This window comes from Bombina bombina, chromosome 3 (assembly GCF_027579735.1).
Source record: "Bombina bombina isolate aBomBom1 chromosome 3, aBomBom1.pri, whole genome shotgun sequence".
NCBI lineage: Eukaryota > Metazoa > Chordata > Amphibia > Anura > Bombinatoridae > Bombina > Bombina bombina.
In genome coordinates this window covers 34,022,968-34,044,305 of record NC_069501.1, presented here as the reverse complement: position 1 = coordinate 34,044,305, position 21,338 = coordinate 34,022,968, and the positions used below count along the sequence as shown (strand labels likewise).

Below are 21,338 nucleotides of genomic sequence, written 5' to 3'. Positions count from 1 at the left end.
CTTTTTTTGTAAACTATAGGGCCATAAATACAAGTAGCACTTTGCTATTTCCAAACCATTTCTTTTCAAAATTAGCGCTAGTTACATTAGAACACTGATATCTTTCAGGAATCTCTGAATATCCATTGACATGTATATATTTTTTTTTAGTAGACAACCCAAAGTATTGATCTATGCCCATTTTGGTATATTTCATGCCACCATTTCACCGCCAAATGCAATCAAATACAAAAAATCGTTCACTTTTCACAAATTTTTTCACAAACTTTTGGTTTCTCACTGAAATTATTTACAAACAGCTTGCGCAATTATGGCATAAATTGTTGTAAATTCTTCTCTGTGATCCCCTTTGTTCAGAAATAGCAGACATATATGACTTTGGCGTTGCTTTTTGGTAATTAGAAGGCAGCTAAATGCCACTGCGCACCACACGTGTATTATGCCCAGCAGTGAAGGGGTTAATTAGGGAGCATGTAGGGAGCTTTTTGGGGTAGTTTTAGCTTTAGTGTAGTGTAGTAGACAACCCCAAGTATTGATCTAGGCCAATTTTGGTATATTTCATGCCACCATTTCACCGCCAAATGCGATCAAATTAAAAAAAAACGTTAAATTTTTCTCAATTTTAGGTTTCTCACTGAAATTATTTACAAACAGCTTGTGCAATTATGGCACAAATGGTTGTAAATGCTTCTCTGGGATCCCCTTTGTTCAGAAATAGCAGACATATATGGCTTTGGCATTGCTTTTTGGTAATTAGAAGGCCTCTAAATGCTGCTGCGCATCACACGTGTATTATGGCTAGCAGTGAAGGGGTTAATTATGTAGCTTGTAGGGAGCTTGCAGGGTTAATTTTATCTTTAGTGTAGAGCTCAGCCTCCCACCTGAAACATCAGACCCCCTGATCCCTCCCAAACAGCTCTCTTCCCTCCCCCACCCCACAATTGTCCCCGCCATCTTAAGTACTGGCAGAAACTCTGCCAGTACTAAAATAAAAGGTATTTGGCCCTTTTTTTTTTTTTTTTAAAAAGAAGCATATTTACATATGCTGATGTGTAGGATCCCCCCTTAGACCCCAACCTCACTGATCCCCCACCAAACAGCTCTCTAAACCTTCCCCTCTGCCTTAATGGGCGCCATCTTGGGTACTGGCAGCTGTCTGCCAGTACCCAATTTTGTACAAAATGTGGCTTTTCTTAAAAAAAATTCCCTTTTCTGTAGTGTAGCTTTCCCCCCCACCAAGACCAACCCCCAACCCCTTCCAGATCCCTTAGATTAAATTTATAATGCTGAAAATGTATTATTTTTTTTTTACTTTGAACTTTTTTTTTCTGTAGTGTAGCGGTTCCCACCCGCTCCCGCCCGTGCACGCGCCCGCCCACCACCCCCCCGTGCACGCGCGCGCTCCCGCGCGCGCCCCGTAGGTCCCGCCCCCGATCCCGCCCCCCTCCACTCCACACACAGCATCGATGGCCGCCCACCCGCCTCCCACGTAAGCTCCCACCCGCCAACGATACCGGCCACCGATGTCCGGTGCAGAGAGGGCCACGGAGTGGCTCTCTCTGCATCGGATGGCCAAGGGGGGTTATTGCAGGATGCCTCCATATCGAGGCATCACTGCAATAACCGGAAAGCAGCTGGAAGCGAGCAGGATCGCTTCCAGCTGCTTTCCAGACCAAGGACGTACACCACACGTCCTCGGTCATTAACTGTATTTTTTTTGAGGACGTGTGGCGTACGTCCTTGGTCGTTAAGGGGTTAAAGTTAGGTGGGCTATCCCTTTGAGCTATCACCCAATTTTTTTCTTTCGTGATTCAGATAGAGCATGCAATTTTAAGTAACTTTCTAATTTACACCTATTTTCAATTTTTCTTTATTCTCTTCCTATCTTTATTTGAAAAAGAAGGCATCTAAGCTTTTTACTTGGTTCAGGACTCAGGACACCACTTTTTTTTATTGGTGGATGAATTTATCCACCAATCAGCAAGGACAACCCAGGTTGTTCACCAAAAATGGGCCGGCATCTAAACTTACATTCTTGCATTTCAAATAAAGATACCAAGAGAATAAAGAAAATTTGATAATAGGAGTAAATTAGAACGTTGCTTAAAATGTCATGCTCTATCTGAATTGCGAAAGAAGACATTTGGGTTCAGTGTCCCTTTAAGATTATATTGAATCAAACATCAATTTGAATTTTAAAATCCTTGTCTAAAATATTACACTGTGTGTCCTAATGTCAGCATTAATGTTTATCTTTAATACTAATGTCACATATACATACTTTCAAAGTATAATACACAATGTAACAAATGGCATTTACAACAAGTTCTGATGAGTGATCAATGACACAAGTATCGAGCAATTTGATTTGTTAGTGATAGTTTATAATGTGTATTTGAATCAGATTGGCTGATGTCATAAATCATGTGATTATGCATATTCCAATCAAAAGTGGTGGAAATATTTACTAGTGTGTGGGTTGTTTAGGAGTTTGCGCCATAATTGGTGCGAAAAGTGGTGAGTCAAATATGGTGCGAATTACATGGCTTAAACATGGTGCACATAGATTTTTTCCAAAAAATAAAAAGGAAGTTAGCTATATAATGTTGTGTATTTATTTCATTTTTATCTATATATCTATTAGTGCAACAAGTTTGGGGCAAAACTTTGCACCAAATTTGTATAAATATTGTCCCCTTGCTTTGTAATAAGAGACAAATTTGTAACATAATCCATAAGTAGTAATGTATTTTTCATTTTTATCCCTATATCTACTAGTGCACCAAATGTGGAGCAATAATATTGTTTGATTTAGAAAGGGTATAGAATTTAATAGAGTTTCTAATTTACTTTTATTATGTAATATACTTCATTCTCTTGCAGCATTGAACATAACAGCTTTCTGTGTTTTCAGACTCCCATTGAGTTCTATGGCATCCGCAGGTACGCTGCGTCGGAAAAGACACAAGCGAAAATGTAGAATTTTTGATAACTTTGTGAGAGCTTCAAATAGTGTCGACTAGGAGGGCGAATGAACACGATTCCGCTCGAATACCACGGCTTTAAACTCGCATCGATCTGTGTCGGATTGAGATCACGGGATCGTATTTTACATCACAAATTTCAACAATTGACGATTTTGACACTTTGATAACTAGGGCGGATCAATCTCGCGACAATTACGACGCGTAATTAAAGCGTATTTTCAGTTGACACTTTGATAAATAGGCCCCCTGGTCTTTTAAAGCAACATGGAAGTTGATTTTTTTCACATGATTTAGAGAGAGCATACATTAGTATCATTTGCTAAATCTCACCTTTATTTAGATTCTGCTGTCTCCAGTTATTGACAAGAGTTATATAATTACATTTACAGTCACTTGTCTTTTCCTCTACTCCTTCGCCTGCTTCTAAAACATAATGGAGTTGAACACAATCCCTTATTTAATCATTTTTCTAACAGATTCACCATGGGGATAAAGCCTTTGATAATCTTTTTCTAATAATAATGATTGACCCCTTTGTAACCAGATATGTCCGAGGGCTGGAGTGAATTTCTCAGATTCCCTAAGCATTTGCTTGTACACTCTAGGATTTTCTTGTACACTATAGGGATTTGCTTGTACACTATAAGGATTTGCTTGTACACTGTAGGGATTTGCTTGTACACTACAGGGAGTGCAGAATTATTAGGCAAGTTGTATTTTTGAGGATTAATTTTATTATTGAACAACAACCATGTTCTCAATGAACCCAAAGAACTCATTAATATCAAAGCTGAATAGTTTTGGAAGTAGTTTTTAGTTTGTTTTTAGTTATAGCTATTTTAGGGGGATATCTGTGTGTGCAGGTGACTATTACTGTGCATAATTATTAGGCAACTTAACAAAAAACAAATATATACCCATTTTAATTATTTATTTTTACCAGTGAAACCAATATAACATCTCAACATTCACAAATATACATTTCTGACATTCAAAAACAAAACAAAAACAAATCAGTGACCAATATAGCCACCTTTCTTTGCAAGGACACTCAAAAGCCTGCCATCCATGGATTCTGTCAGTGTTTTGATCTGTTCACCATCAACATTGCGTGCAGCAGCAACCACAGCCTCCCAGACACTGTTCAGAGAGGTGTACTGTTTTCCCTCCTTGTAAATCTCACATTTGATGATGGACCACAGGTTCTCAATGGGGTTCAGATCAGGTGAACAAGGAGGCCATGTCATTAGATTTTCTTCTTTTATACCCTTTCTTGCCAGCCACGCTGTGGAGTACTTGGACGCGTGTGATGGAGCATTGTCCTGCATGAAAATCATGTTTTTTTTGAAGGATGCAGACTTCTTCCTGTACCACTGCTTGAAGAAGGTGTCTTCCAGAAACTGGCAGTAGGACTGGGAGTTGAGCTTGACTCCATCCTCAACCCGAAAAGGCCCCACAAGCTCATCTTTGATGATACCAGCCCAAACCAGTACTCCACCTCCACCTTGCTGGCGTGTGAGTCGGACTGGAGCTCTCTGCCCTTTACCAATCCAGCCACGGCCCATCCATCTGGCCCATCAAGACTCACTCTCATTTCATCAGTCCATAAAACCTTAGAAAAAGCAGTCTTGAGATATTTCTTGGCCCAGTCTTGACGTTTCAGCTTGTGTGTCTTGTTCAGTGGTGGTCGTCTTTCAGCCTTTCTTACCTTGGCCATGTCTCTGAGTATTGCACACCTTGTGCTTTTGGGCACTCCAGTGATGTTGCAGCTCTGAAATATGGCCAAACTGGTGGCAAGTGGCATCTTGGCAGCTGCACGCTTGACTTTTCTCAGTTCATGGGCAGTTATTTTGCGCCTTTGTTTTTCCACACGCTTCTTGCGACCCTGTTGACTATTTTGAATGAAACGCTTGATTGTTCGATGATCACGCTTCAGAAGCTTTGCAATTTTAAGAGTGCTGCATCCCTCTGCAAGATATCTCACTATTTTTGACTTTTCTGAGCCTGTCAAGTCCTTCTTTTGACCCATTTTGCCAAAGGAAAGGAAGTTGCCTAATAATTATGCACACTTGATATAGGGTGTTGATGTCATTAGACCACACCCCTTCTGATTACAGAGATGCACATCACCTAATATGCTTAATTGGTAGTAGGCTTTCGGCCCTATACAGCTTGGAGTAAGACAACATGCATAAAGAGGATGATGTGGTCAAAATACTCATTTGCCTAATAATTCTGCACACAGTGTATAGGGATCATTTTACTAATGTTCCTCCTAGACAGATCTGTTCATTACTCTGTCACTATTCACAGTGTTAATTCTAATTTTCAGTTGACAGTTTTACTTTCTTTAAATATAACACCAGGGAAATAAAATGCTGCTTGTACTGGGGCAAGTGTTTTTTCTTGTTAAACTACTATATCGTATGGGTGTATTTAGTTTTTGTGCTGCCTTAGGCACTGATAAAGCTGCTGCCCCCCAGTCCCAAGCATATCCCTAAACCTTACCCACATTCACTAACCCTACCCACAGTCACTAAACCTTACCCACATTCACTAACCCTACCCACAGTCACTAAACCTTACCCATATTCACTAACCCTACCCACAGTCACTAACCCTTCCCACAGTCACTAACCCTACCCACAGTTACTAACCCTACCCACATTCACTAAACCTTACCCACATTCACTAACCCTACCCACAGTCACTAACCCTACCCAGAGTCACTAACTCTACCCACAGTCACTAAACCTTACCCACATTCACTAACCCTACCCACAGTCCCTAACCCTACCCACAGTCACTAAACCTTACCCACATTCACTAACCCTACCCACAGTCACTAAACCTTACCCACATTCACTAACCTTACCCTCACTCACTAACCCTACCCACAGTCACTAACACTACCCACAGTTACTAACCCTACCCACAGTCACTAAACCTTACCCACATTCACTAACCCTACCCACAGTAACTAACCCTACCCACAGTCACTAAACCTTACCCACATTCACTAACCCTACCCACATTCACTAAACCTACCCACAGTCACTAACCCTACCCACAGTCACTAACCCTACTCACATTCACTAACCCTACCCACAGTCACTAACCCTACCCACAGTCACTCACCCTACCCACAGTCACTCACCCTACCCACAGTCACTAACCCTACCCACAGTCACTCACCCTTTCCACAGTCACTAACCCTACTCACATTCACTAACCCTACCCACAGTCAATAACCCTACCCACAGTCACTCACCCTACCCACAGTCACTCACCCTACCCACAGTCAATAATCCTACCCACAGTCACTAACCCTACCTCCCAACCCATAATCCTAATACTAGCATTAGCCTTAACCTTAGTCCTAAACCTAACATTCAGTGTAACACTAACGTGAGCCCCAATCATGAACTGTACCCAAGAAATGTATCCTGATTCCAACTGTAACCATAGCAACAGTCCATAATACTAATCACAGTCTTTAAATGTACTTAAAGGGACACTAAACCCATTTTTTTCTTTCATGATTCAGATAGAGCAGCAATGTTAAGCAACAATCACATTTTCTTTGTTTTCTTGGTATCTTTATTTGAAAAGTAAGAATGTAAGCTTAGGAGCCGGCCAATTTTTAGTTCAGCAACTGGGTAGCGCTTGCTTAGCTTAGATTCCTGATTTTTCAAAGATAGCAAGAGAACAAATACAAATTGATAATAGGAGTAAATTAGAAAGTCGCTAAAAATTGCTGCTCTATCTGAATCATTAAAGAAAAAAAATTGGGTTTAGTGTCCCTTTAAGTACATTTAAAGACTGTGATTGGTGGTATAGACTGTTGCTATGGTTACAGTTGGAATTAGGATACATTTCATGGGTACAGTTCATGATTGGGGCTCACGTTAGCAGCAACATTCTTGGAATAAAATTTCATGGACTCAATGATTTTAGTTTATATGAGATCTCAGTGATTGTATACAGCATTGCATTAAAGGGACAGTCTACTTGACATTTTTTTATAGTTTAAAAAGACAATCGCTTTATTACCCATTTCCCAATTTTTCAGAACCAACACTGTTATATTAATACACTTTTTACCTCTGTTATGACCTTGTATCTAAGCTTCTGCAGACTGCCCCCTTATTTCAGTTCTTTTGACAGACATGCATTTTAGCCAATCAGTGCCCTATCATAAGTAACTCCATAGGACTGAGTACATTGTTATCTATATGGCACACATGAACTAGACCGGTCTGACTGTAAAAAACTGTCAAAATGCACTGAGATAAGAAGTGTCCTTTAGCGGCTTAGAAATCAGTTTGAACCTACCTAGGTTTAGCTTTTAACAAACAAACAAAGTAAATTGATGATAAAAGTAAATTGGAAAGTTGTTTAAAATTGCATTCCCTATCTGAATCATGAAAGTTTAATGTTGACTAGACTGTCCCTTTAATCATGTTCATTATAAACAGTGATACAGAAAGGATACAAAATAACTAATTTAAAGGGACTAATTCATATGCTGCAATGAAATGCCTCCATTAAATTGAATTGTATAAACACATTTTTTTGTTACATTATGTTGTTTTATATTTAGGACTGGCACAATTAATTTGACTACATGTTTAGAAGAGTTAAAGCTTTTAACAAGCGAGGCAGATAGGCAGTAGACCAAGAATGAGGACCATGAATATTTATTGTGTATATAGCCAAGCATTAGATCTGATTCACAGCTTGTCAGTTGAGAATACCTGCTCCCCTTTTATTGAGTGTTGTGTTGACTGAGCCTGGTTCCTATTTTCTTCATCTTTTTCTCGTTTTCAGGACAGGTCTTGAGGCCATCATGGAAACGTATGCATTTTGGAGACCACCAGTCCGCACACTAACCTTTGAAGATTTTACAACCATGCAGAAGCAACAAGGTGAGTTCAATTCCCCCCCAAACAAAGTCCAGCAACTAAAATATTACATTTGTTTGGGTTTTCATTTATCTTTTTTTTACTTTTTTTAACTTTGGCATCTGTGGAACAGCTGAGATTTTTAGCCAGTGGTTTCAGTTAAAGATGAAAAAAAAGCACAATGAGGAATAAGCCTGGAAGGTGTCGAAATCAGGATTTATTGCTATTTGTTCATGGAGGGGGTTTATGTATCAAGAAAATTCATGGTTACTGATGGGTAAAAAAATGCAGATTTATCGCATCACAAATATGCATTTGATTTCAAATAGATTTTGAACAATAAATCCAGAGAAGTACTTTGTCTTAAAGTTGCCCCATTTGACACTAAAAATCACCAAACAGAGAAAAACATTTTTTTTATAAACTGAAATTCTGATTTCTTAAAGGGACATCAAACCCACATATTTTTTTTTTTTTTTTGGGGGGGGGGGTGATTCAGATATAGCATAATATTTTAAACAACTTTTCAGTTCACTTCTTTTATCTAATTTGCTTTGTTTTCTTGTTATCATTTGTTGAACAGCATACCTAGGTAGGCTCAGGACCAGCATTGCACTACTGGGAACTAGCTCCTGTTTGGTGGCTGCATATATATGCTCACCAGATGTTCTCAGCTAGCTCCTAGTAGTGCATTTCTGATCCTTCAACAAAGGATACCAAGCGAATGAAGTACATTTGACAATAGAAGAAAATTAGAAAGTTGTTTAAAATTGTATGTTCTGTCTGAATCATGGGTTTTAAGTCAGTGTTCAAACATGGAAACACTTAAAAGAATTTTTAAGATTTAGATAATGCATTCAATCTAAAGAAAAAAAAATCCATTGTGTTTTACTCCTGCTCTGTGGGACCTGCTCTGTGGGACCTGCTCTGTGGGACATTGTCTGTGGGACCTGCTCTGTGGGACCTGCTCTGTGGGACCTGCTCTGTGGGACCTGCTCTGTGGGACATTGTCTGTGGGACCTGCTCTGTGTGACCTTGTCTGTGGGACCTGCTCTGTGTGACCTTGTCTGTGGGACCTGCTCTGTGGGACCTGCTCTGTGTGACCTTGTCTGTGGGACCTGCTCTGTGGGACCTTGTCTGTGGGACCTGCTCTGTGTGACCTTGTCTGTGGGACCTGCTCTGTGTGACCTTGTCTGTGGGACCTGCTCTGTGGGACCTGCTCTGTGTGACCTTGTCTGTGGGACCTGCTCTGTGGGACCTGCTCTGTGGGACCTGCTCTGTGGGACATTGTCTGTGGAACCTGCTCTGTGGGACCTTGTCTGTGGGACCTTGTCTGTGGGACCTGCTCTGTGTGACCTTGTCTGTGGGACCTGCTCTGTGGGACCTGCTCTGTGTGACCTTGTCTGTGGGACCTGCTCTGTGTGACCTTGTCTGTGGGACCTGCTCTGTGTGACCTGCTCTGTGTGACCTTGTCTGTGGGACCTGCTCTGTGGGACCTGCTCTGTGTGACCTTGTCTGTGGGACCTGCTCTGTGGGACCTTGTCTGTGGGACCTGCTCTGTGTGACCTTGTCTGTGGGACCTGCTCTGTGGGACCTGCTCTGTGGGACCTGCTCTGTGGGACCTGCTCTGTGGGACCTGCTCTGTGGGACATTGTCTGTGGGACCTGCTCTGTGTGACCTTGTCTGTGGGACCTGCTCTGTGTGACCTTGTCTGTGGGACCTGCTCTGTGGGACCTGCTCTGTGGGACCTTGTCTGTGGGACCTGCTCTGTGTGACCTTGTCTGTGGGACCTGCTCTGTGTGACCTTGTCTGTGGGACCTGCTCTGTGGGGGACCTGCTCTGTGTGACCTTGTCTGTGGGACCTGCTCTGTGGGACCTGCTCTGTGGGACCTGCTCTGTGGGACATTGTCTGTGGAACCTGCTCTGTGGGACCTTGTCTGTGGGACCTTGTCTGTGGGACCTGCTCTGTGTGACCTTGTCTGTGGGACCTGCTCTGTGGGACCTGCTCTGTGTGACCTTGTCTGTGGGACCTGCTCTGTGTGACCTTGTCTGTGGGACCTGCTCTGTGTGACCTTGTCTGTGGGACCTGCTCTGTGGGACCTGCTCTGTGTGACCTTGTCTGTGGGACCTGCTCTGTGGGACCTGCTCTGTGGGACCTGCTCTGTGGGACATTGTCTGTGGAACCTGCTCTGTGGGACCTTGTCTGTGGGACCTTGTCTGTGGGACCTGCTCTGTGTGACCTTGTCTGTGGGACCTGCTCTGTGGGACCTGCTCTGTGTGACCTTGTCTGTGGGACCTGCTCTGTGTGACCTTGTCTGTGGGACCTGCTCTGTGTGACCTGCTCTGTGTGACCTTGTCTGTGGGACCTGCTCTGTGGGACCTGCTCTGTGTGACCTTGTCTGTGGGACCTGCTCTGTGGGACCTTGTCTGTGGGACCTGCTCTGTGTGACCTTGTCTGTGGGACCTGCTCTGTGGGACCTGCTCTGTGGGACCTGCTCTGTGGGACCTGCTCTGTGGGACCTGCTCTGTGTGACCTTGTCTGTGTGACCTGCTCTGTGTGACCTTGTCTGTGGGACCTGCTCTGTGGGACCTGCTCTGTGTGACCTTGTCTGTGGGACCTGCTCTGTGGGACCTTGTCTGTGGGACCTGCTCTGTGTGACCTTGTCTGTGGGACCTGCTCTGTGTGACCTTGTCTGTGGGACCTGCTCTGTGGGACCTGCTCTGTGTGACCTTGTCTGTGGGACCTGCTCTGTGGGACCTGCTCTGTGGGACATTGTCTGTGGAACCTGCTCTGTGGGACCTTGTCTGTGGGACCTTGTCTGTGGGACCTGCTCTGTGTGACCTTGTCTGTGGGACCTGCTCTGTGGGACCTGCTCTGTGTGACCTTGTCTGTGGGACCTGCTCTGTGTGACCTTGTCTGTGGGACCTGCTCTGTGTGACCTGCTCTGTGTGACCTTGTCTGTGGGACCTGCTCTGTGGGACCTTGTCTGTGGGACCTGCTCTGTGGGACCTGCTCTGTGTGACCTTGTCTGTGGGACCTTGTCTGTGGGACCTGCTCTGTGTGACCTTGTCTGTGGGACCTGCTCTGTGGGACCTGCTCTGTGGGACCTGCTCTGTGGGACCTGCTCTGTGGGACCTGCTCTGTGGGACATTGTCTGTGGGACCTGCTCTGTGGGACATTGTCTGTGGGACCTTCTCTGTGGGACCTGCTCTGTGTGACCTTGTCTGTGGGACCTGCTCTGTGGGACCTGCTCTGTGGGACCTGCTCTGTGGGACCTGCTTGCACTGCAATTATTTGCCTCACTGTTAAATCTGTGCTATCCTCTCCAATAGCAGCCACTGTGCTTGTTCATTTATCTATGTTCTAAGCAAAGGCATTAAAGGGACAGGAAACCCCAACATTTTCTTTCATGATTTAGATAGAACATACAATTTTAAACAACTTTTCAACTTACTTCTATAATAACATTTGCTTCATTCTCTTGTTATCCTTTGCTAAAGGATAATTGGAAACTAGCTGAACACATCTAGTAAGCCAATCACAAGAGACAAATGTGTGCAGGTACCAATCAGCAGCTAGTTCCCACTAGTGTAGGATATGTGCGTATTCGTTTTCAACAAGGGAGACCAAGAGAATGAAACACATATGAAAACAAGTGAATTTAAAAGTGTCTTAAAATTAAATCCTCTATCGGAATCATGCACATTTAATTTTGACTTTCCTGTCCCTTTAATATTAAAAAAAATCAGGAATACATAGCACAGAATATTCAGGCTTGGGGGCCTTCAGGCTCGCTGGAAACAGAAGTTATGAAGACCGCTGCTCCATAACTGCCTGCTCTGAGGCGGACGAATACGATCGGGTTGATTGACACCCTCTGCTAATGGCCGATTGGCCGCGAATCTTCAGGGGGCGGCATTGCACCAGCAGTTTACAAGATTATTTAATTTATGTTACCAAGTTCCTCTGGCTGCCTTGGCACATTGGGCTATTTGCCTATGTTAAGTAGCACGGAATCTTTTGTACTCTGGGTACACGGGCATCTTTAGGGGGGGCACAGTGTGCACTTCCACCCCCCTAGAAAAATGTCTGACACACTTTTGCAAGCACACAGCTAGATTAAAATGAACTCTTCCGTTTGCTTTAATCTAGCTGTGTGCTTGCAAGAGAGTGTCAGACTTTATATGTGATGTGTTGATTTCTCTTTTGTAATTTTCCCTATGGGCTTTGCACTCTGACCTGTGGTTAACTGTCTGAGTCAATGAAAGTTGTGCAGCTGTCTGTGAGTTCTGGTGAGAGCCCAGGGCTGTGAGTTTTGCAGTGACGTGGGATGTCAGTCCAGTTTAAGAGTGCAGTCAATTTTCATGTTTTGTATGCATCTAGGGAAATTACAAAAGTCCAATATCACCCTTGTTTGTATCTCAGTTTGGTTGGTTGAAGGCATTGTATGTCTTATTCTATTTTTATTCTTTTTTGCGCTGACTCCTAGATTTTAAAATCATAATTGTTATGTCCTGTCTTATATCTAAGCATAAGCACTCACTTGAGTTACTCTTTTGACACCAATGAGCTCCCATGTTTAAAATGATGTGCAACTCGTGCGTACGGAAAAAAAAATTCAGTCTACTTGCCATGAATGTTACTGATATTAATATGCTAAGGGTATTTTTTTTACCCCCCTTCTGGAAGAAATTTCTATGGACGCCCATGTCTGATTATACCATGAGTAAGAGATCTCTCTGGCAGACAAATGATTATTTAGTTGATTTCTTATATATCATGTTAACTATGATTATTAGTTCTTGTGTTAAATCTTAATAGCAAATTATTGGCTTTGGTTCTTCTGATAATATTACTTTAATGTTTTTTTATGAATCTATTAAAGAGTTAGAAGGGTAAGGGGGTAAATATTCCAAGGCCACCCACCCAAATTCATGGCAGGAGGGGAATAGACAAAATTAGGACTTAATCCTATTTTTGCTACATTGGGGAGACATTTTGATAACCCCTGTCTCCATTACAGGGGGAGAGAGGAATACATTCTGAGGGCCCCCTAATTAAACATTTTGGAGGTCCATGTAAACCTAGGTTATCTACAAATTTTCCCATCTCCAAAATTTCCCCATCTCCAAAATGAGAGGTACTAACACTTTTCTGAAGACCATAAGATACTTTTTAGGTAGGCAGTGAAATTAGCAGACTGGATAACAAGTGAGCTATTAGGCTCTTGTTATTTATAGGGTAAGTTGGTTAAGAGCAAATGTGTTGAATGCAGGATTAGTGCTGACTGGGTCCAATAATTAAATTACATCCCCAATTCTCTGTCCACTACACCTTAAACCAAACTATAGTCAGAAATCTCAAAGATTAAAGTTCATCATATTGAAGTTTCATGTGAGAGCATGCTGATGACCCTCTCCATAAGCCACCTTTGTCAAATGCTGCCTTGGTCCCATGTTCCTACCAGATCCAATTATACAGCTGGTGGTACCATTATATTGTAGAATTATGTTTGGAAGAATAACAGTATCTCATCTAAGCAGAAGGATATATTTGTTCAATGTGTTTCAACTCACATTGATGCAACAAGGTATCTACAATAAGTATATACAAAGGAATATAACTATAATGATAAGTATTAAATTATTGATCTTAGCATAGACTCAATAATACCATGGGACCTGAAATTTGACATTAGAAACAAATGTAAATAGTAGACAGACTGCATTTTTATGTCTGATATTAAATTAATCACAAAACCCTTCCTTGTGTCTTCTTACAGGTGGCAGCACAGGGACATCACCAACCACATCAAGCACTGGGACCCCATCTCCTTCAGCTTCCTCCCACCTCCTCTCCCCATCATGCTCCCCTCCCACCTTTCATCTTGCTCCAAACTCTTTCAATGTTGGTTGTCGAGAGAATCAGCTGTGCAACCTTAATCTTTCAGAGTACCCTGCATGTGCCCGGAGCAACATGGCTGCACTTCAGAGCTATCCAGGCCTGAGCGATAATGGATACAACAGGCTTCAAACCAGCAACTCCTCTGGTACTCAAACTTCTGAGACCTACATGCCCCAGAGGACTTCATCATTGATCTCTGGGATGCCCACTCCCTCCTCATTGCCCAGCAGTAGCAAGATGGATGCATACAGTGGCCAGCTTGGTTCTTACCCAACATCTCAGTTTCAGTATATGATGCAGGCAGGGAATCCCTCATCTAGCTCATCCTCTCCACACATGTTTGGCAGTGGCCACATGCAGCAGAGCTCCTACAATGCATTTTCCCTTCACAACCCCTATAATCTCTATGGATACAACTTCCCAGCGTCTCCACGCTTGGCAGCAAGTCCAGAAAAACTGACTGCATCCCAAAGCACTTTATTGTGCTCCTCTCCATCCAATGTAGCTTTTGGGGAGAGGCAGTACCTCTCTTCTGGCATGGATGCCATGCACATGATTGGCAGTCCATCAGCAAATCAGCAAGCACCAAACACCTGTGACAGCAGACAATATGGAGCTTCATCCTCACAAATGTCTGTGCACATGGTTTAGGTGTGGCCAGGATGTTTACAGTTGGATCTCAAGTGACTTCAAGGACAGCATAAGCATGAAAGCTCTTGATAAGAAAACTTAATATAAAGAATTAGCTCCCAGGATTATCAGCAGAGAAAGGTAAAACACAGGTAGCATACCCACAAACTAAACAAATTACAGATTATAACTGTGTGCTCAACAGATCAACCACTTTGAAGACCAGGCATCAGTCTTTTTTTCAGCCAAAGATTTTTTTAAGAGAAATGCAGTACTTTAAGACAGCAATTGACACTCTTGACTGCTTGAATGACATACACCTTATCCATGGTGCTTTGTGAAACTCTCTTGGCTATAACTATGGACATCAAAATATACCAGGTTAATAAAACAGGTTTCCTGCACATGAAAGATAAAAAGTCAATGCAGCAGTTGTGTATTGTAGGATACTTTGCACCAACTGGAAAGGAAATTCCACCAGCAGGGAAAGTGTGAAATAATTGTCTAATGGTGTATGACTCTGCCTGCTGGAGCATAATGAGTGAGGCTTAGAGGAACCCATTTAATAATATTATCTGTAAGTTACAGATCTGTCCAACTGTTGTTGCCTAATGTGGCCCAGGACATTAACAAGAAGTTCATGGTACAGGACTTGGTGTTTTGTCTTGGCTTCCTTTGAGCAGATGACTCACAAAAGATGGCTTTAAGTGGAATTAAACTAGCGATTCTATGTGCCACAAGGGCTGTTGAGGAATCTGCTTCTGAGAATCGGTAGTTAATAGAGGGTTTATAAAATTGCCTTATAAACTGTTTAGGTGAATTGATCTGGAACATTTCTAGAAAATATTTGGGTATTGATCATTAAACCCGAAGTCTGTACAAGATGCTAAACAATAACTTGCCAGGTCAGAGTTACAACAAAATGATCCTAGCTGACACAACAAGTAAAGGCAGTTGGCCAGGCGTATTCACCAAAAAAAAGTTATGTTTACTTATAACTCTAATAAAATTATTCATAGAAAGACTGAATTAGCAGAACATCACAACAATAAAGGAGTTATGTAAATAAGAGTATTGTCAGGTGGTAAAATATTGTTAATCTTATAAAGGCAGGGACACATCTAATACTCACATTTCATTTATTTCTCTTCCCTATCCCTTAATTATCACAGCATTCTCTCCACCCCACCCCCCACACCGTTAACGACACAGAAGGAACTCTCAGCTCCTCTATTGTTATTTATGCTATTTTCTCTTTATTTGTTCAACAAATACTCCGTACACAAGGTTACCAGATGACCAGGAAAAATATATAAAATATATAAAAAAATGGTACAATTAACTTTCTGTATCTGGTCTAAAGCCTTGTGTGGGCATTTGTCTGACATGGACTACAAGGCTGTGGGTCTCATGTGAGTGTGTGGCTAACAGGAGCTACAAGGCTGGGGGTCTGATGTGGGGGTATGGCTATCAGGAGCTACAAGGCTGTGGGTCTCATGTGAGTGTGTGGCTAACAGGAGCTACAAGGCTGTGGGTCACATGTGAGTGTGTGGCTATCAGGAGCTACAAGGCTGTGGGTCTCATGTGAGTGTGTGGCTAACAGGAGCTACAAGGCTGTGGGTCTGATGTGGGGGTATGGCTAACAGGAGCTACAAGGCTGTGGGTCTGATGTGAGTGTATGGCTATCAGGAGCTACAAGGCTGTGGGTCTGATGTGAGTGTATGGCTAACAGGAGCTACAAGGCTGTGGGTCTGATGTGACTGTATGGCTAACAGGAGCTACAAGGCTGTGGGTCTGATGTGCGTGTATGGCTAACAGGAGCTACAAGGCTGTGGGTCTGATGTGGGGGTATGGCTAACAGGAGCTACAAGGTTGTGGGTCTGATGTGCGTGTATGGCTAACAGGAGCTACAAGGCTGTGGGTCTGATGTGGGGGTATGGCTAACAGGAGCTACAAGGCTGTGGGTCTGATGTGAGTGTGTGGCTAACAGGAGCTACAAGGCTGTGGGACTGATGTGAGTGTAGGGCTAACAGGAGCTACAAGGCTGTGGGTCTGTTGTGAGTGTATGGCTAACAGGAGCTACAAGGCTGTGGGTCTGATGTGAGTGTATGGCTAACAGAAGCTACAAGGCTGTGGGTCTGATGTGAGTGTATGGCTAACAGGAGCTACAAGGCTGTGGGTCTGTTGTGAGTGTAGGGCTAACAGGAGCTACAAGACTGTGGGTCTGATGTGAATGTGTGGCTAACAGGAGCTACAAGGCTGTGGGTCTGTTGTGAGTGTATGGCTAACAGGAGCTACAAGGCTGTGGGACTGATGTGAGTGTAGGGCTAACAGGAGCTACAAGGCTGTGGGTCTGTTGTGAGTGTATGGCTAACAGGAGCTACAAGGCTGTGGGTCTGATGTGAGTGTATGGCTAACAGGAGCTACAAGGCTGTGGGTCTGTTGTGAGTGTAGGGCTAACAGGAGCTACAAGGCTGTGGGTCTGATGTGAATGTATGGCTAACAGGAGCTACAAGGCTGTGGGGCTGATGTGGGGGTATGGCTAACAGGAGCTACAAGGCTGTGGGGCTGATTTGCGTGTATGGCTAACAGGAGCTACAAGGCTGTGGGTCTGCTGTGAGTGTAGGGCTAACAGGAGCTACAAGGCTGTGGGTCTGATGTGAGTGTATGGCTAACAGGAGCTACAAGGCTGTGGGTCTGTTGTGAGTGTAGGGCTAACAGGAGCTACAAGGCTGTGGGTCTGATGTGAATGTATGGCTAACAGGAGCTACAAGGCTGTGGGGCTGATGTGGGGGTATGGCTAACAGGAGCTACAAGGCTGTGGGGCTGATGTAGGCATTTGGCTAGAATGGGATACAAAGCCATGGGTCTGATCTCGGCATGTGGCTAACAGAAGCTTTAAGGTTTGTAGGTCTGATGTGCACATATGGTTAACAAAAGCTTTAAGGTTTGTGGGTCTGATGTGTACATATGGCTAAGATGGGCTATAAGGCTTTGGGCCTGATATTAGCATATGTCTATCATGGGCTACCAGACTGTATGTCAGTGATGGACATATGGCTTACAGAGGCTACAGTGAAATAGGTCTGATTTGTAATTTGATGAGGGCTTATAGCTGAAAGGGGCTACAAAGTTGTGGGTCTGATGGGGTTTTTGGTGTGGGCTTTTGAATAACAGGGGCTATAAAGCTGTGAGTCTAATTTGTGGTTTGATGTAAACAAATGCCTGATAGGTGCTGCAGGACTATGGATCTTATCTATGGTATGATGAGGGCACATGTCTGGAAGGGGCTGTAGGGCCAGGGGGATATGATCTGAAGTATAACGGGCATAAGACTGACATAGGCTGCAGTGCTCATGAGTTTTACCTGTGGACATATAGGGCTAGATTACTAGTGGTGCGCTAATTTGAGTGATATTGTTTTTCCCCTGATTTTTGTGCAATGAAATAGCGCATACATTAGGAGTTGAAAGTAAATGTGTTCACTTGAGCGCAATCAAATTTAACACGTGTAAAGGGTAGAGGAAGAAAAGAGTTGCAGAAAACACAACATAAATACATGTAAAAGTACAGCTACACTCATATTAATGGTGTCTGATAAAAAGCTATACGGGCTCAAAGATAGATGGTATAAGGTGTTTGACAAAAAAGGCTGCAAAGGGCTTCAACATGCAGTATGTGTACGTGTAAATGTGAAACAAAGGTAAATTGACAAAGGTGCAAGTTGGTCAGCGAAACGTACATTGGAACTTTTAACTTTGTTACGTCAAAACGTGCCAGTGACTCACAGGGCGGAGTATAACCTAGCTGGTCAAAGATAGTGGTTAGTAAGCGGTTCAGTTTCTGCTCTCTATCCGCATCCATCCGCTGGTCTGGTTGATTCGGGACACTATGTATTGACTGTTTACCTCTGGGATCCCTTTACACTATTGTTTACTGAGCATTTGTGACGTATTTTAATATTTTAAATAAATATTTCTTACCTGATCACGTTGTGGGATACTGTTTGCCTACCAGTATAAAGTAGGTGTGCGCATCATATAGAGCTTGTATGAGCTCCAACAAATGTGAGTAATCATTCGTCCATCATTATATCTCGCCCAGTGGGTTTACAGTGTTACACTATTTTGTGTTTCCTCTCTTCTCTCATTTGAGGACCCATTGAAGATTCAAGACATCAGAAAGTTCTTTCAGGGACGGACATATCCTTCCATTACTATTGAACTTTTATTTACCTTTGTTTCACATTTGTTTTATCACTATTTTATTGTTGTGATTTTTTGTACATTTATTCTATTCACATGTGTGTGTATGTATGTATATATATATGTGTGTGTTTACAGATGTATTTTTATATGTGTACATATGTATTTACATACATACATATATATATATTTAAATAAATAAAAAGACAAATACATATGTATACACACACATATATGTGTGTATGTATATATATATATATAAATATATACATACAGTGTGTATATATATATATATATATATATATATATATATATATATATATATATATATATATATATATATATATATATATTGGAGCCCTTTTCAGTCAAATACCTGAAAACATGAAAAATTATTTTACAGCAATATCAATATTTAATAATGGTTTTAACTATGTATTTACTGTAAATATTTTACATTCCAATGTTTTCTCACATATGTTGTGAGTATTATTATATAGATATTCCTATATATATCTGTATATATGTACACCTATATATATATATATATATATATATATATATATAAAACCAAAAAAATCATCAGATATGTGTAGAAATATTTATTAAAGAATAAATAGAACATATTCTTCTATGTGAGGAACATTGGAATGTGATTTATTTATATTTCATTGCGGGTTTAGCATTCTTAAAAAAATAGAGTGCGAGTATTGGTGGTTTTTTTTTTTGCAGTTTTCGTGCTCTATTGACGTCTATGGGAGAATACATTAACGAGGGCGCGATATTTAAAGCTACACAATTTACTTTCAACTACGAGCGCAACCCGACGCGCGCAAACAGACTTCATCTAGCAAAGTAATCTAGCCATTATTTGCACAGGCTGCAAGCATTAACTTTCATTTGAAGTCCTGTGTGTGTATAATGTACTAAGATCAGTTAAGGCTTTGTACCCTCACAAATTACTCAGTGTTCTCTCTTCTAGATATTACCCAGTGTTCTCTCTTTTAGATATTCATTTGATATTCAGTGTTACAATTGATAAAGATAATGCTCTCATTAACCATTTATTTATCATTTATTTGTAGAGCACTAACAGATTCTCCAGCACTGTACAAATAAATGATAATAATACTCATTGCAAGCTTGTTTTACCATGTGAAAAGATGAATACTGGTGTGACTCCTGGGATTTCCTTCCATACTAGAGAACATCTCTACAGAGTATCTGAGTTTTGTTCTATTGACCTGCAACCAGGTCATGGGATTGGCACATCAAGTAGAAACCTGATAACACATCAACAATACGTTTGTTATTCAAGTGCCAGAAATCTCTTCTGGTTATTGTGTAATGCAAATGATCTGATGTCCTTCCTACCTGATACATAACCAAGTGTCAGATCACCAGCTCTGCACAATTAGAGTAGCGCATCTAGCTGCATTGTGTAATGCAAATTATCTGATGTCCTTCCTACCTGATACATAACCAAGTGTCAGATCTCCAGCTCTGCACAATTAGAGTAGCGCATCTAGCTGCATTGTGTAATGCAAATTATCTGATGTCCTTCCTACCTGATACATAACCAAGTGTCAGATCTCCAGCTCTGCACAATTAGTGTAGCGCATCTAGCTGCATTGTGTAATGCAAATTATCTGATGTCCTTCCTACCTGATACATAACAAAGTGTCAGATCACCAGCTCTGCACAATTAGAGTAGCGCATCTAGCTGCATTGTGTAATGCAAATTATCTGATGTCCTTCCTACCTGATACATAACCAAGTGTCAGATCTCCAGCTCTGCACAATTAGAGTAGCGCATCTAGCTGCATTGTGTAATGCAAATTATCTGATGTCCTTCCTACCTGATACATAACCAAGTGTCAGATCACCAGCTCTGCACAATTAGAGTAGCGCATCTAGCTGCATTGTGTAATGCAAATTATCTGATGTCCTTCCTACCTGATACATAACCAAGTGTCAGATCACCAGCTCTGCACAATTAGAGTAGCGCATCTAGCTGCATTGTGTAATGCAAATTATCTGATGTCCTTCCTACCTGATATATAACAAAGTGTCAGATCTCCAGCTCTGCACAATTAGTGTAGCGCATCTAGCTGCATTGTGTAATGCAAATTATCTGATGTCCTTCCTACCTGATATATAACAAAGTGTCAGATCTCCAGCTCTGCACAATTAGTGTAGCGCATCTAGCTGCATTGTGTAATGCAAATTATCTGATGTCCTTCCTACCTGATACATAACAAAGTGTCTGATCTCCAGCTCTGCACAATTAGTGTCGTGCAAACAACATATGGTGCTTACTCTTATTTGTTTCTTAATTTATTAAATAATTTAGGCCACTTTTCAATTTTCCAAATAGGGCCTGGTAAGGCCAAATATCGAGTTGCCATGTTACTATCTGTAAGCCTCTTCACTTAAAGGGACATGAAACCCAAAACATATATTTCATGATTTAGGTAGAACATACAATTTTAAACAAATTTCCAGTTTACTTCTATTATCAAATTTACTTAATTCTCTTGGTATCATTTGTTGAAGAAACAGCAATGCACTACTGGTTTCTAACTGAACAGATGGGTGAGCCAATGATAATCAGTTTATATATACTGTATGCAGCCACCAATCAGCAGCTAGAACCTAGGTTATATGCTACTCCTGAGCTTACCTAGATAAACTTGTCAGCAATGGA

General features: G+C 41.9%; 1 protein-coding gene across 2 annotated transcripts in view; it reads left to right on the top strand.

Annotated features, from left to right (window-relative positions):
- Positions 1-18,413, top strand: part of TBX15 (T-box transcription factor 15) — a 173,662-nt gene extending 155,249 nt beyond the window's left edge. For both annotated transcript variants that reach the window (XM_053705771.1, XM_053705773.1), the window contains 2 exons: positions 7,818-7,915; positions 13,675-18,413. In XM_053705771.1, the coding sequence (XP_053561746.1) occupies positions 7,818-7,915; positions 13,675-14,447 (871 nt within the window). In that variant the 3' untranslated portion in view covers positions 14,448-18,413. The remainder of the gene's footprint in view (positions 1-7,817; positions 7,916-13,674) is intronic.
- Positions 18,414-21,338: the final 2,925 nt, after the last annotated feature.